This window comes from Heterocephalus glaber, unplaced genomic scaffold (genome assembly GCF_053883595.1).
Source record: "Heterocephalus glaber isolate CG9 unplaced genomic scaffold, H.glaber_assembly_v1.0 deba00001497, whole genome shotgun sequence".
Classification (NCBI taxonomy): domain Eukaryota; kingdom Metazoa; phylum Chordata; class Mammalia; order Rodentia; family Bathyergidae; genus Heterocephalus; species Heterocephalus glaber.
Window position 1 is genome coordinate 27264987 of NW_028258320.1, and position 16783 is coordinate 27281769.

The following is a 16783-nucleotide window of genomic DNA, read 5'->3' on the forward strand; positions in this document are numbered from 1 at the left end:
ATTATTCATAACACTAAATTTTTAAGCTACAGAGTATATCACTGAGAATATGGCCTCAGAAAAACATTTTAATGTTGTGCCTTGCAATTATACTACAAGATATCTTTTTCCTTTGTTCATAAAATTTTGGGATTTAAATTTAGGGCAAAGCTAAATTTCATTATTTTTCCAATAGAGGTGATTATCTAAATTTGGCCCTTCTTCTGGGCATTACATACTACTATCTATTCTTTGGATTCATTTCCCCATGAAAGCTGAGAAGGAGTTTATAGTGATATTATTGGTTTTGTAACTGGTGTTTCCATTGTAATGCTATTACTGAACTAGTGTTGTGATAAATGGTCTGTTTATAAGGGAAATCACTTTTAGAAGAAGTAGAAAATTAGACACGCTTCTGCTTTGCAATAACAATAAAAACCACGGTGAAAAAAAATTCTCCAATTTATTCCCATTTGTATCAGCAGGGAAGCTTTAGAAGATGACTTCTCCTCTAAAGTCTTCCAAACAGGATTATTGCCTACAAGTACCATGTCAAAATGCAGATTTCCTGCAAATCCTATTGAAGACCAATACATTCTTAAGCTTACCATGACGTGGGCCCTTTAAGAAAGCCGGGCGCTTCAAACTCCACCCCTCTGCTGACTTCAGGCTTTCAGGCTGCTTTCTAAAGCAGTTAGTTCAGTGATAAAGCTAAGAGAGCTAATTTGCCCCCTGCTCTGCCTCCAAGGAATGTTCCTGCTGCAATAAACTCTAAAAGTGGAAGTTTTGAAATACTAGGGGAAGGGAACAATAGAACTTGTGAAGTATGGAAGTCAGGCTCACTCTATCACAGAGCTGAATAAAGTGGAAAGAATGCTGTTACATCTGATTTTCCTTCTGTGGTGCTCTTCTGTTAGCTTTCCTCTTCCATTTCACCCAGCAAGCGAGTTTTCAGAAGCTGTTTCCAACTCAATGAGCTGATTGTCTCATGTAACAGATCTGGAAAGGAAATGTGGGAGAGAAATAAGTTTCACTATTAACTGGATCACTTGTAACAAAATTATTAGATTGGGTCTCTTGCCTCGCAAGTGGAAGGACCCGAGTTCAATCCCCAGTACCAAAAAAAAAAAAAAAAAAAAAAAAGAAAAAGAAAGACTGGGTCTCTTTCTCTATCTATATATGTATCTCAAGTGCTTTTTGTCATTGTTTCCTATGTTAACACCAACAATGACTGAGTTCAAAAGTCCTCTAGCACTACACTAAAAATACCCAAGAGAAATTTGCGGTTTCAGTGCAGTTGGCATTTCTGAACTGTGCTAGAAGCAGCCATCTTGGTAAAAGATGCTGTAATTTGGAACATTGGGTGTGTTTATTCTGAGGTACTAGTTTCTATGAGGCACCAAGTAACAGTTTAATCACTACATCAAATTTAGGTTTACAGATAATGGTGGAGTGGGAATAAAAATCATGAAAGACAACTCTTCACTCCTGCTAACACTTTCTAAACCTTTGCAACAGTTCAAAATAAGAAAACTTTTTTTTTCTACTTTCTGTTTCCACGTGTTTCCTCTTCCGTTGACTAATCTAGGATAATAAAACTAGTCTGGTCAGTTTCACGTTCCAATTTTTATACATAAGTGAAAACTGTTTTGTGTCAACAGCATGAAGTGTCTAGAACCATCTCACCTGCTGGGCCTATTTCCGGCAAGCTTTTCTTGGGGAGAGAGGAAAGTATTTGACTATCTTATGCCTCAAAGCTGGGACTCTGAATTGTATCACATGAGAGTAATTAATGTTTTATTTTTACCTACTGGAGTTTTCTGCAAGTTAACAAGATGACAGCACAGTGTTCTCCCACTTAATCAAGACCATTTGTATAGCATGATGTTACGCCTGCAGTCACTTTGGGTAACTGCAGTTACACATTTTCGATGTGTTTCAACTCTTTCACAAAATATTTCTCTTTGACTAGACAAATGTGTCTTAATCCTATTGCAGGACATGTGCTGGAAATTTGTGCGAGATGCTGAGGAAAAGAAAAAAAGTTGCACCTTATGTAAACAGCAGTGCGCTGGGTGCTTTAAGAGCTTATTCGAAGGGCGGTGGTGTGTCCTTTCTGCGAATTCTTTCTTAACAAGGCTAACCTGTGGCTGTTGCTGTTTCAGCCCACTCGAGCCCAATGCAGAGGAACTTTCTGTTTCTTCAGCTATATCCAAAGCTTCCCAGTCCAGCACTTTGCTCCCGGAAAAGATACAACTGCGTGTATGCGTGAAACAGATAGAGGGAGACACGCGCAAACACAGTCTGCGGAAGATGGGGCCACCACACGGCTGGGGTTGGATGCCCGAGCCAGGCTGACTTTTCCACGTGTCCCCAGCACCTGCCGAGCTGGTGGGGCGTTGGGTTTCCTCTTCCCCGGAGCGGGTGCGAGCACGGAAGAGGCTTGGCGCCTACAGGCTTAGGTTGGGGGGCTCGGAGGCCCTCCAGGGAGCACGTGCGGCCGGCGACTGGGGACTGCCCAGCGGGCCGGGCCGGGCCGGCTCTCCTGCACTCGCGGGGCCCGCGCCTCCCCAGCCGGCCTGCAGTCGCCAGGCGGCGGCGGGTAGGTCCCCGAGCTTTGGACAAGCCTTGCAGGGCGGCCTAGCGAGCGCGCCAGGCCCGGCTGGAGCGAGCCTCAGTGCAATACTGCCCGAGTCCGGGCGGGGTCTCTGTTCTCTGGCAGAGGAGGTCCCTTGGCAGCGGGAAGCTCCCTCTCTTTCTCTCGCCGCCGCTCCGAGTCTGCGCCCTGGTGCCAGGCGCCCAGCTCGGCGCTCCCCAGTGCTCGCCCGGCGCCCACTCATTCGCAGCCCAGCCCTCGCAGCCGCCGCCGCCTCCCCGCTCCTGCTCCTCCTCCTTTCCCCAGCCCGCCGCGGCCATGGCGGACAGCGCCAGCGAGAGCGACACGGACGGGGCGGGGGGCAACAGCGGCGGCTCGACCGCCATGCAGTCGTCCTGCTCCTCGACCTCGGGCGGCGGAGGCGGCGGCGGCGGTGGCGGGGGCAGTGGTGGCGGTGGGAAGTCGGGGGGCATTGTCATCTCGCCGTTCCGCCTGGAGGAGCTCACCAACCGCCTAGCCTCGCTGCAGCAGGAGAACAAGGTGCTCAAGATCGAGCTGGAGACCTACAAACTCAAGTGCAAGGCGCTGCAGGAGGAGAACCGCGACCTGCGCAAAGCCAGCGTGACCATCGTGAGTGCCCCCTGGGGGTCGCGCCGCCGAGCCGACCTCCGCCCGCCCCCGGGAGGGCCTGCACCCCGACTCCCCCTAGACTCCGGAACCCGCAGCGACCACTCCCTGGGGAGACCGGCTGGCCTCCGGGGGGTTAGGGAGGTGTCCCTTGGGGCTACTCCGGTCTGATCTCCTCGGGGCCCAGTACCCTCTCGGGGCGCGGGTGGAGGCTGCCGGAGCAGCCACCCACGGTCCCCATCCGCCTCCGGGGAGGAGGCCCCTCCGAGGCAGGGCTGGAGGCTGGCGGCTTGGCTTGGAGGGGAGGGTGGGGTGGGAGTTTTTCGGTCTTAGTGTGCCTGAGGGATGCGTCCAGAATGTGGGGGACACGAGTGTAGGAAAGAGAGAGGAAGCTGGGATCTGTTCCCCGGGCCTGGCTTGGAGGGGGTTGGGAGCTGCGCAGCTGGGCTGGACACCCAGCTGGCATCGGGTCGGCGTTGCTGGATCTCCCGGGGAGGGGGCGGGAGAGAGTGGCCAGGAATCCGGGAAGTGGAGTTTTTTGGCCTTGATCGAGAGAGAAGGGCGGGTACCCAAGCTGCTGCTCCTACCTCCGGGTAGAAGCCCTTTGCTTTGGCCCGAGGGGGTGACTGGTGTACAGTCGGGACAGTGCAGCATCTTCTACCGGCTGGGACAGCGTGGGGGCTGAAACCAGCGTGGAGGGTCGCCACTGTGACTGTTGCTGAGCAAGATTACGTCTGCTTGCTTCGCTGCTGGTGGAGTGCTTAGGAGTGGAGGAGTCTGGATAGGAAGGAGATCAGGCCTTCAGTTATGTTTCTACCCCCCTGCCCCCCCCCCCCACGCCGTGCTCCGCAGGCGAGGGTAAGATTAGATGTGTAGGTCGCTCTCCTGGTGTACCAGGCGTTCAGAAAGGCTCCCAGAGTGTCGATGAGGCGAAATGTAACTAGAAAAAGTACACTGTGCTCTCACCTAACATCTCTGCTGGCTCCACATCATTAACATGCAGAAACCCCACACAGACTACCCTATTCAGATCAAAACAGTTTCCCAGCCAGGAGCAGAAAAGAAAATGTCAAGAAATCAAGGGGATAAGTTGCCAGAGTGGCTGTACAATACGTGATTAGGTGGAGAAAGAGGAATGAATTTAGGGCGGGTTTCAGGATCGCACCCTGGAAATGAAGTGGGACAAATCTAGGATGCCCTTGTCCCAGGAGAAAGTACTATTTAGGGGAGAAGAGTGTGTGTAAGGTGTTTCCTCCAGTGCCACTCCGTAGAGAACTATATGGCGTTCTTGATTTAGAAAGCAGGTTTTGGACACAGTTTCAGTGTGATCGGCAACTTAAATAGCAGTTGATTACATGTAGAAAGACACTTGGCAGCTTGAATCCTGTCCTGGTGAAAGGAATTGGGCCTACTTTAATGCATCTCCAGACTGTAAAGTTCTTGATGTGCCCTTTTGGTAGGAAGGAGAAGGAATTTGCAGAGCTAACCACTTCTAAGCCTCCAGCTTTCTTGGCTAAGGGAGATAACCGCTGTGTGGGTTTTGGAAAGGGGGAGAAGTTGGTGGAGGCTATTTATTTAGGGGTTGAGTTATAAATGAGGTTAGTAGTCCCTTAGAGATGGTGAGCCATGCAAAGCAATAAAACTTAAGGGTCACAGAATCTCTAGCCTCTTGCATACAGTGAGCAGTTCAGGATTTTTTGTTTGTTTGGGAGGAAGAAATTGGGTGTGGAGAGACTATGAAAGGGTTATCTGTTTGACCATGTTATAAGTAGGTCTGTAAATTGTATGAAAGCATGTTGGCTTTGTAGGGACAAACATGTCCATTCCTGATGTGTAAGATCAGAGGCCTTCTGGGTGCAAGGTATGTGTAAAGGGGTGGCTTTATTTCTTAACAGGTTACCCCTCAACTAAGGGTGACATCCAGCCAAATGTACTTGGTGAAATGTTCTGTGGCATGACCAAATAAAGTTTAAAAATTGTTCAGATGGGCTGGGGATTTAGCTCAATGGTTCCAACGACCGACGCCTGCCTTGTAAGCACAAGGTCCTGAGTTTGATCCCCAGTACCAAAAAAAAATTGATCAGATGGCAGTCTCCCAAGTGCCAGAAGCATCTCAGCTCTTCTTAATCTCGTATATTCAGGGAGACAAATAGAAGTGCTTGTGGTTCTCCTGGGTCCCTCCTGCTTGGCGGGTGTTGCTAATGAGCTAAATGACAAAGACAAAAGAGATTCCATCACGCTCCTGAGAATTTTGTGAACTGACCTAGGGTCCAGATTGTTTTGGGGTAGGTTTGACCTCTACGGTTTTGTAATTTCGGGGAAGAAATGTGTGCACTCCATGAAATAGGTCTGTGAATGTAAGGAATCTATTGAAGAACACTGTTTCAAAGTTTATATTAAGGCGAAGTCTGACTGAAACATTGCCCTTACTAGTAGTAAGCTGCTTCAGAAGTTTTGGGACAAGGTGTAGATACTCAGTTAAATGAAGACCTTGCCGGGTTTTTCACTCTTAGTTAATTTGAAGGGAAGATAGCACAGTAATCATATTACTTGTCTTCCTGACTCTGATTCATTCCTCTAATTGTATTAACTTTCAAAGTGGTGAGCTCAAAAGGTGATTATGGTTATCTTTCCTTTTCCTATACTTTCAGGAAGGCATATTGCCACACCCTGGAGAAGAGATCTCCGTACTCCCCTTTAAAAATAGACTTTACTTTTTAGAGCAGGTTTAGGTTTATAGTAAAACTGAGCACAAAGTACCCAGATTTCCTGTGCATTCCTTGTTCCTCAGGGGCAACCCTTCCCGCATTCCTGCACCTGAGTGGGCGTTTGTTACAATTGATGGACTCATGTTGACCCATCATTGTCACCGAAAGTCTGGAGTTTATATTTGGTTTTGCCGTTGGATTGTAGGGGTCTGGACACATGTATAACGACATGTACCCACCTTTATGGTGTCATACAGTGTAGTTTCACTGTCCTCAAAATCCTGTGTTCTGGTTGTTTGTTCATCCCCCCTAACTCTTGGAACCCACTGGTCTTACTCTATCCAGAGTTTTGCCTTTTTCAGGAGGTCATATAGCTGGCATAAGATAATATGCAGCCTTTTCAGACTAACTTCTTTCACTTATTAAATGCATTTAAAATTCCTCTTTTAGGGTTTCATTTTAGTGCTAAATAATATTTCATTGTTTGAGTGTAACCATTTATCCACTTCTGAAGGGCATTTTGGTTACTTTCAAGTTTTAGCAATTATGAGTAAAACTGCTATAAACACCCACAGTCAGGGTTTTGTATGGAAAAATTTTCCACCTCACTTGGGTAAATACATAGGATCATGGTTGCTGGATTATATGGTAAGAATATGTTTAGTTTTGTAAGAAATTGCCAAGCTGTCTTCCAAAGTGGCCAGACCATTTGCAGCACCCCGCCCCCAGCAATAAGTGAGAGTTGCTGTTGCTCCACATCCTCACCAACATTTGTTGTTGCCAATGTTCTGGATTTGGGGCCTTCTGTGTATTTAATGGTATCTCGTTGTTGTTGCCAATAGAATAGTGTTGGCAAACCTATGGCATATGTGCCACAGTGGGCTGTTTGTATCATTGAAAGCTTTAAAAGGTTCCCCATCCCTTCAGTAGAATAGAGAATAACCAAAGTTCTCTTCCGGAATATAAGTGCTTATTCTGGTCAAACCTCCCATTTTGTAAAGAACTAGTCTCGTGTGTCTGTGTTCTCAGCATCTGTATCATGGAGGTAAACATCATCTGTGGGGAAGAATCAACTGTCAGAAGACTCTTGCCCATGTCTGTAACTACCTGGTCCATCTGGGACTTGAGAGCTTGCCTCTAGTGCATTTTATTTAGGGCATGGAGGTAGAATGTTTTGAGTGATTATCCAATTTTACCCATTAAATTAGCAGTGGAAATAGGCTACTGATTATAGATCACAGTATCTTTTTTTGGAGTGAGGGAAATAAAAAACAAATGCTCTGTCACCTGCTTGAGTAGGTTTTCTATGTGAGACCAGGTCTGTCTGGCATATCCTGTGAATGAGAATGTGATAGTGGATTATCTGATTCTGCACACAGGGTGGTCAAGGGGGGTTGCTCTGCAAAGGTCGGGAAACACAATTATTGGCAGTAATTGAATGGCTGTAAAATTCTCAGTGTATAAGGAGAGCTCAGCTGGTTCTCTAAAGTGTGTACCTTTTCTAGACAGGTTCAGATCTTCAGTAGGTGTGAAGTAAAAGCCTATAGCAAATACATCAGTATTTAACTGTTCTTCTGAGTAAAAAAATCCTTCATTGTAGAAGCTTAGGGAAATACAGAAATAGAAGTGTTTTGAAGTGATAGTAGAAAAACATGCTGGTATGGTGTAATTAAAAAACCAACTATTTTAAACATCAATGGTACAATGGTTCCTTTAAGCAATAAGAGATATCCTAAAGTTAGTGTTGTGTATTTTGGATTATTTACTCTGGAAGCCTAATGGACTATTTTCCACTTTTAAGACTTCATTTTGGCAGACTCTCTGGAGCTGTCAAATTGGCATTGCCCTTGTAAAAAGGCGTGTTATCTTTTTTTTCCTGTATTGAAAAAAAATTCTTAGATTGTTATTGGAAACACTCAACTTTAGACATTGAGGAAAATATGACTTCACAGTTAGGTTTACCATAAATAAAAGTCTTCTTAAAGAGGCTATTCTCATGTGTTTCTTCTGCATTTAAAGTTTTTCATATTTGTAGATACCTTCTGTGTGTTTCATATAATCTTTTTGAACTTAATTTAAAGCCTTTAGGAGGTTACAATGGTCTTTTACAGTGATTATATGTATTTACTGGAAATGGGGAAGAGAATCTGCTTTGTGATGGATGACTCTTGTTTAGGACCAGAGAGACTCGTTTAAAGTAAAAATCTGAAGCAGCCATTGCTTAAAAACTTTCAGTGGTTCTCCATTGCCCTCTGGATCCAGATAAACTTTCTGGTGCTTTACGAGGCTTTGCATGGTTGGCTTCTGCTTGCTTTATAGCCACATTGCTCTTGTGCATCTAGCAGGTGTGCCTTCTTTAAGCTCTTGTTCATGGAAGCTACTCTGAGAACTTCAGTAGAGTCCCCTGGCTCCTCAGGGAGGCACTCTTGCCCTTAAATGCTCTTTCCTCTTTCACCCCCTCTCTTCTACCTTATAAATTCAAGTAGGTTGTGCTGCCTCCCTAACCCAGATCCCTACCCAGCATTCCCTGGCTCTGACACTTTGTCAGCCACACAGTAGGTTTTGTGCTTTCTCAGGCAGTTCCATGGAATCCACCTGTCACGTGACGCCCCCACCACACAGATCTTCTGTGGGAGTTGTGCAGAGTCCTGTACAGAGTCCTTTAGGGGTAGAATTTGCCTTATTTCATCACACTCCTCAGTGCCTGACATGCGGGACACACTTGTAGAGTTGTTGGGTTTCTTTCAGAGCCATGGGGGATGTGTTTGTGCTTTTTCCTGGGGTGAGGGTGTCATCATTGTGTTCCTGGAGCCACTCTTTGGCCATACCAGGAGAACATCATGTTCACCATAGTTAAATAGATTGAGTGGATAGATACATTATATACTTGGAACCACTGCAGTCAGCATGTCCCAAGTCCTTTTCTTGTAACCATGGGTGATGATGTCGGCTACCTTGTAGCGTATGCTGGACTTTCCTGATACATTTCATTTGAAAGGGGGCAAAATGTCTTTAGGTTCATTCACCCTTTCAAGGGTTCTACTAAGCAAAGTTTAGAGAAAAAAAGCTCTGTGGGAAGTATTCGTGTTCACATTTATTGCTTTATTTTGGGGCATGGTGATAGATTATTTCAGGTGTTTTTATGACTTTCTTTAACGTTGAAATATCCCACAGACGCTTTTAGGGAACAGTGTGTCTCATGGGTAAATGCATCAGTGCAAATCCAGGTGACCTGACGCTCTGGTTGGGGAAGTATCTGAAAAGAGACTGCAAAGATTTGACTCCTTATAGATGTCCATGTTCATATGTGACTTGCCAAGCACGGGGAGGAGCATTGTATTTGTCTTATTCTGTGTGATTGTTTCCCCCTTAAATCATGCCTTGCAGAGTTAATTGCATTTATACCTAGAAATGTTAATCCTTGCTTTTAAAATGCAACAAGGGTGAGCAAGGAATCTTTCTCTGTCCCTTCTGCATAATTTTTTCCTCACTGATTAGGTGTTGCCTTTTGTTTTCAATCACAGTGCAGTTGCTTTTAGATATATTGAGTTACTCTCAAAGCTAGCAAAGCAAATGCTCACGGGTTCAGTATGTTCCCGCTTGTTGCTGGTTGCAGTTTTCTTGACAAGAGAAACTAATACTCTGGAAAACATTTCTCATCAGAATCTTGGAGTGATGTTCCTTACAGCCACTTCCGACTTCTCCAAGACGGTCAGATTTTCTTTTCTTTATGACTATCACATCCACAGCTGTGAAGTTTACGTGAACCCTCATACCAGTAAATTGCAAACATCTCTTTGTGTAAATTCTCTTTTAGGGGTAATAAAGCTTTCCTAGGTGGAGGAGGGGGGACTAAACAATGTGGTGATTTAGACTTAACCCTCCCCCTTGTCTCTAGAACTGGAATGTGGAGTGCAATTTAGTGACTAAAATGCATCACAGTACTCACTTGTTTAACTCTAGGAAATTATCTGTAATCCCTCCCCTGCCCCCCCACACCTTTGCTTTCTCAATAAAGCACAAAAAGTCATGTTATAAATGTAGCCGTAAACCGGCAAAATTCAGCTTTCAGGTGCAGATGCGTGGCCTGCTATGTGTCAGGTAGTCTGAAGCATCTAAACGGAATGTAAAGGCTCTTTCAGCCTCCTAGCAAGGTTTGTACCTGACTTTCCACTTGGCCCCAGCTGGGTGCTGCAGACAACTTAGCACAGAGAGGGACAGTCCTTTTCTTTCCAGCTCAGAGGTTTGGAGAGAACATACAAGCAAGAAAGGAAGTTAGAGAAAATACTGTAGAGGTTCTGAGGGAGGGCAGTTCTCCCTTTTGGCTTTTAAAATGAAGTTCATCTATCTCGGCAAATAACTTTAAGGAAAGCAGTGTGTCATATTCTCTCACAGTTTAATTAGCTTGTAGTTTATTTTGTAAGGGTGATGGGGAGAGCTATTGCTCAATTTATGCTGAGAAAGCACAGGGAGGCTTTTTGTTTGTTTTTAGTTTTCATTTTTATATGTTGATGATTGAGCAGAAATGTCATTGATGTTTTAATTTTATAATTTGCATCTGTCAGTACATTGTCATTATCTAGGTGGGTTTTCCTCTGCTGCTGGTGTTCTCTGGGGCCCACCCATATTCCTTTCGTGGAATATTGGTGGAGGAACTGAATTTCCCATGCTTTGAATCTGAAACTGTGTGAAAGCAAAGACTTCTGATGGTAAATTTAATTAGAGGTACTATTTTGTGGGCAATCTGGAATTCCACCTTGTTAAAAAGGCCGTGCTGATGGATGGGCTAATCTTGGACACATCTGTTCCAGATCAGTCCAGCCTCAGTGGGTGCCAGGTGTGAGTGCAGAGTGATCTGCTGAGTGCCCACAAGGGCATCTCAGGGCACTGAGGATCAAATGAGGCCACTTGGTCCTGAGGAGCAGAGGTGGGATATTTAGCCAGGCATAGGTCGTAATTTTAAAAAGTTTTCCATACAAGGAAAGAGGAAAAGAATGAAAACAGCGTGGATTGTGGGTGAGATCAAGAAATTTCTTAGAAATCCAGGAACCTGCATAAAAGACTTCACACGTTGCTTCATAAGGGAACAGTTTGAATCTGTTGAGGCTTCTGCCTTTTGACATTGAACGAGAGGGGCTAAAATGAATGGGTTGAGAGAAAAATAATTATCCTTGTGCTTAATATAGAAATAATGCATGAAATTATTTTCATGGTAATGGCAATTTTTTTCAGTTATCCTGATCTTCTAAGTTCAATGTAACTTTTATTCTCTTCAAAGTTGTTCTTTTTATTGGGAGGGGGTTGGATTCTTCAAACCATAGGCCTTTATTCAAATAGAGATATTTGATGATTCAAAATATTGTCTCTAGTAGCTTCAGATTACAAGACAGTAAACTCAGAAAAAACAGTGGCTAGATGATTTTAATATCTTTGTTACCGAAAAATATGATTTTAAGTATGTACTCTAGGAAGTAAACAATTGGACTTCTTCAGGTTCAGATCACCACCTGATGAGGGGCTGTGTTGTTGGGAAAGTATATGAGCTATATGAACCTTGAATGCGTAGAGTTTATAATGGAGAAATATCCCATAATATTACCTACACGGTAGGTACCCAGAGAAGAGGGCAAGTGACCATCTTTTCCTTACAATTTTTTAATGTAGTGAAATGTACTTAATATGTAACTTACCACTTAAACCATTTTAAGCTTTTAATTCAGTGGCCTAAATACATTTGCAGTTTTTGGAATCATCACCATTATCCATTTCCAGAACTTTTTCTTTTTTTATCATCCTAAAGAGAAACTCTGTACCTATTAAACAATCACTCCCCATTTCTCCCTACCCTGGTAACCTCTATGCCATTTAGTTTTGTGGTTCTGGGGATTGAATTTAGGACCATGAGCATGCTAGACAAGTGTTCTGCCACCGAGCTACATCTCTAGTCAAACATTTTTATTTCTTAAAAGAAAACCTCTGATCTACAAAAGCAACTAGAGGTTTTTGTCTTGGCATTGAAACTGCACATTGAGATCTAAATTGTTGAAGTGCAAAAGTTGTTGATCTCTTGCTCCAATTTAAGGTCTTAAATGTGTATTGCCTATTGGCTATTCTATATCTGGTTCTTCTCAGTCATGCAGCAAACATGTAGGGTGCCCCACCCTGGGCTTGGCACCTGGTGCCCTAATTGGTATTGAGGATAAGCACCCAGATATGGAGAATGCCAGATTCAGAATTGCTTACAGTGAAGACTTGTCCTTCAGGGGAGAGAGAAAGGACTTTGCCCTAATACGTCAGAGATGATTGTGTTTTTTAAAATTTATTTTGAAAATTAGTACACGTTTGCAGTACACAATGATTATATCCCCCGTTGGGAACTTGCACATGTACATAACACATCATAATTCTTTTTTTGTCCCCTTTCCTCTCTCTCCAACCCTTCTTCCCCTGCCCATTTGCAAAAACTCTATTTCAATTTTTTCCTTTAACTCTGTTTTTAAATCCCTTTTCCCTTCCTCTCTCTCTCTCCCCATCTCTCATTCCCCTTCCCATTTGAAAGTTCTTCCTACCTCCTAATATCTGTCCTCTATTTTGCTCTTATTTTGTTTTTTTTTAAAAATTGAAATGTGTTATAAGCACACATTTTAAATAAACCATAATTAAGAAAAACAAGAAAGTAAAAGCTTAAAGTATTTTTATTCACCAGCATTGTTTCCCTTCCAGATCTTTTAGTATTACCATGATACAGCTAATGTTTATACAGTGCTCAGGATGGGATAGGTACTGTTGAGAGGTTTGCAGGCATCCTGTCTTTCAGTCTCACAGCCATCCTGTGTGATTAACACTACTGTTATCCATTCTTATAGACTTGAAACTTTAGGCCTATAGAGGTTTTGTAGTTTGTTTGCAATATCATGGTTATCAAGTGGAGTGGGGATTTGAACCTAGGACTGACTCCAGAGCATAAGCACAAGGCAACACAGACTGTAGGAGGGTGGGATGTAAATTAATTTAGGGACAGTTTTGTATCATCTGGTTGTAGACATTTTCTTGTTGGTTCTATACAGTTCTGTTCCTGTTAGGGTAATCACTTATTACTGCCCCGTTACCATAACAAATTCCCATGATGATGCCAACTAAGGGAGTGTTGCCAGAGTAGCTGACTCCCTGCCTTAGAAAGGCAGCAGCCAGAGGGAGGGTGCCTTCAGTGTGTGTGGGACGGTGTGCTCCCCTTTCTGGCTCTCCTACACTACAGTATTGGGGTATAGTTATTCCACTCCTGAGCCCTGTCCTCTCTATGTTGGTACATTACCACCTCTCTTCATAGTATGGCTACCTGAATGCCACCTCCACCCATTCCAGGCTGGAATCAGTTTCATCTTTCATGGCTGTGTTACATCCACTACATAAAAAATAGTCTGAGTAGCACGGTACAAGTATTTTTTTTCCCGCCAACAAATATCAAACACCTGCTGTATGCCTGGCTGTGTATCTGCATATGAGAACTGGGATGAGATTGTGTGGGGGGAATTGGTGGAGGGCTCTGAGTCAGCCAGGGCGTGGGGGCCATAGTCAGGGGCTTGCTCTGTATGGAGGTGATTTTTTTTTTTTAGCAAGATCTGATGATAAATTGAAGTTAATCCAGAAGACAGGAGTATGGGGGATCTGTATGGAGGGACTGGCTGGTGGCTGGAGGAAGTCGTCTTCCTCTACCAGGCAGAACATGAATGTCCAGAGGAAAGGGAAATTTGAGTGGAGAGCATCGGTGAGGTGGACATGTCTGGTGGGCTCTGCTGCTGGGCCATCCTGAGCAGTGGAGAGGAAGATGGCAGAGGAACAGTGGGAACATTTCTGCCTCTCGGAAATCCACTCTGGCTGCTTAGTGAAGACATTTATTTTCCTTCTGAGCTATTTACAGATGGGTATTTTGTCATTTATCATCTATAAGATGATCTGTCTTATTCCATGGTAACAACAGCTGCATCTTGCAATCTGACTGTGTGCCCTGTACTGTTGTCAACACTTTATATTTAGGAGCTGATGTAATCCTCACAATAACCCTTTGTGATCTTCGTGTTAAAAAATTTAAAAATGAGGTGTAGAGAGCTTTAGTGACCCCTCAAAGATCGCAGTTAGCGTTGAACGTGGGCAATGTGACCAGGGATTGCATGGTGACTGGCAGCTAAAGACCTGCTGTTTCTAGGATCATTTGTGTTTTCCCACAACCTTGCCACAGTAGCTGTTCAATAAAGCTTATGAAACTTATTTTTGGAGGTGACAATGTTTATAATCTTTCAAACTCTTTAACATAGAATGATGTGCTTATTGTCAAGTGTGCAAACTCTGACTGTGCAGATTTATTGAAAAGTACTCTGAATTTAAAAATGAATTCGCCAGTGCAGTCACCCAGCTCAGGATGTCTGCTGTTCATAGCGCTGAGGTTTCTATGTGCTCTCTTCCAGTCGGTGTTCCCCAAAAGCCACCCAGTTCTGAGTTCTTTCAGTTTGAATTCATTTTGTTTGTGTTTGAACTTTACATAACTGAAATTACAGAATATTTCGTGCATCTGGCTTCTTTGACTTACTCTAGTTTATTTACCATGTTACGTATGTGGTAGTTCTTTTTTTATTGCTGTGCAGTATTCTACGGCATGAGTGTCTAAGAAGTTGATTTCAGCTTTAGTGTCTGCTCTCTGGATGGCCCCATCCGTGTTCCCTCAGTGTTGTTGCTGGATGTTGGGACAGTGTGGAAGAAGTGTGGCCCATCAGGGGAGGTACAGGCCCTAGAGGACGAAGGTTTCAATCAGCTGAGGTGTTAGCTACCTTAACGTTTTACTCCACCATTGGATCTTGTTTTAAAACAGCAGTCAATAGGTTTAGTACCTATCTTGCTTCTACCTCACTGTTGTTTTGGGGACCCAAAGAGATGACATAAGTGAAAATGTTTTGTTAATTTGCAGTTTATTCCTGTAGAGAATGCTATTAAAAATCTATTAGTACCCAATCCATCCTCACACTTTGTATTGTCTAAAATACATTTCAAAAGCAATCATGATATAGATTATCTGATAAGAGAATGGTAGAAAAATGACCTGTGGAATCTAGGAGAGGAGATTTGAGGCAGCACCAGCATGGCTATAGACCTCAGGCTAGGAGCCCTGCAGCCCAGTTTCTTTGGGCTCACATTTCTCTGGTACTTGGGGATGCCCTGGGAACTTGGCTGATTTCCTGGGGCTTGGTGAGCCAGGATAAAACTGGCACATGTGTCCCTGTTAAAGTAACAGGGCTGCAGGTGGCGAACACTTCCTGAAAGATGTTATTTCCCTCTCTGTCACTTATAGGGCTCTTTCCATTATTTCTTGAAAGAGGAGCTACTTTGTATCTTTCCATGTTTTCTGACTTCAGCATTGTGGGCAGACGGAAGGCTGTCATAGGCAGCTCCTCTGAAGTGTGACTTTTGACCCTGTTTTGTGAGGGGCAAGATTCTCGAAGGTGGACTTTGGTAGGCAACGCCAAGTGAAACTTCTGCTTTGCTGCTGGTTTAAAGAACAGAAACCAAAACCTGAGTATCTTTGAAACTGACTGACTTTGCAGCCTTGCTGCCCCCAAATGATGGAAGGACAGCCTGAGGTTATGATCCAGGGGCTGGTCTGTGAAAGAGGGAGTATTCTTTCGTTTGCAGGGCCCTCCTCAAATGACCCGTTTTGTTGCCCCTGATCTCCCCAGCAGTAATATTGGTAGTTTGGGACTTCTTTAGGGTTGAGCAACATACCTTTCACCAAGACTTGAATCTGATTTTTAGTTGACCCAATCTGAAGGTTTTGGGGGACAGTGCAAGAGGGAAAAGGAGCATGCTTTCTGATTCGGGGACTCCACTTGTACTGTATGTAAATAAGTCACCTTGAATCCAGGAAGGCCTTTGCCGCTTTCACTATTGCCTCTATTAGGGATTTTAGGGTTCTAGCCAAGACCCTTGGAGCCTTTTGTTTTCTGTCTCCCGGCCTGCTTGTCTGGATGCCTTCCTATTGAACTTTCTTTTAGGTAAGGAAGATTCGCACTAATGACAGTAATCTCTTATTTGGTTGGCTGTAACTTGGCCCAGAGTCATTGGTACCTGCCGAGTGAGGTGGAAAGGGAATTGGAATTCACTTGTTAGCCCACAGGGAAAGCCAGTAGGCTTTATTGCTTTCTATAAGCAAGGTACTCTTCCTCCAGGTCTCCAAGTCCCTTCCACTGCTTTTGTTTTTATGCTTTTGATTTTATGCATTGCTGGTTAGCATCTTCGGTTAGACTGTCTGTGTGAACTAGTCCTCTTTTGGGTTTTATTAATTAGCTCCTTTCTGGTTTTCTACCCTGCTCAGTTTCTTTGGATAGGAACTTGGTATAATGAGGGGAGACTTGGAATCAGGTAGGGTGGCCACAGCTAGCAAATAAAAACAAGATGCACAGTCATATTTAAGTTTCAGAATAACAGATTTTAGTAATATATGTCCCAAATGTTGTATAGAACGTACACTAAAAAATTATTTGTCATTCATCTAAACTTCAAACTTAATACTGGGCATCTGGTATTTTGCCTGGCATCCTCGGAAGACTGGTGTGACAAATCTCAGTTCTGCTTCTTCCTAGCTGATTCTGGGACAACTGAGCTGACCTGTGAGCCACCTTTGCTGCCTTTTCTAAAACAGGATCCTGTTACCTTAGCTCTCCAGGTTTGTGGATAAGTGACACAACTTATGAAGGCCCTCAGAACACATTCAGCATGGAGCTTTCTTTTCCTTCTTTACCCATTGATTATGCATTTCTTTCTTGCCTGTTTTCTTCTTTTTCTCCCTTATGGACCCAAAACTAGGCTGCTGCCTTGAAAGAAGGCA

General features: G+C 44.0%; 1 protein-coding gene and 1 long non-coding RNA gene across 3 annotated transcripts in view; one reads left to right on the forward strand and one right to left on the reverse strand.

Moving 5' to 3' along the window:
* Positions 1–423: 423 nt before the first annotated feature.
* Positions 424–2216, reverse strand: LOC110344612 (uncharacterized). Its single transcript, XR_002387277.2, has 2 exons — positions 2031–2216; positions 424–978 (listed from the first exon to the last, which is right to left on the reverse strand). It is a non-coding gene; the product is annotated as an uncharacterized LOC110344612 (long non-coding RNA).
* Positions 2217–2734: 518 nt separating this feature from the next.
* Positions 2735–16783, forward strand: part of Ccdc6 (coiled-coil domain containing 6) — a 102585-nt gene continuing 88536 nt past the window's right edge. For both annotated transcript variants that reach the window (XM_004858284.4, XM_087184815.1), the window contains exon 1: positions 2735–3205. In XM_004858284.4, coding sequence (XP_004858341.1) covers positions 2894–3205 — 312 coding nt within the window. In that variant the 5' untranslated portion in view covers positions 2735–2893. The remainder of the gene's footprint in view (positions 3206–16783) is intronic.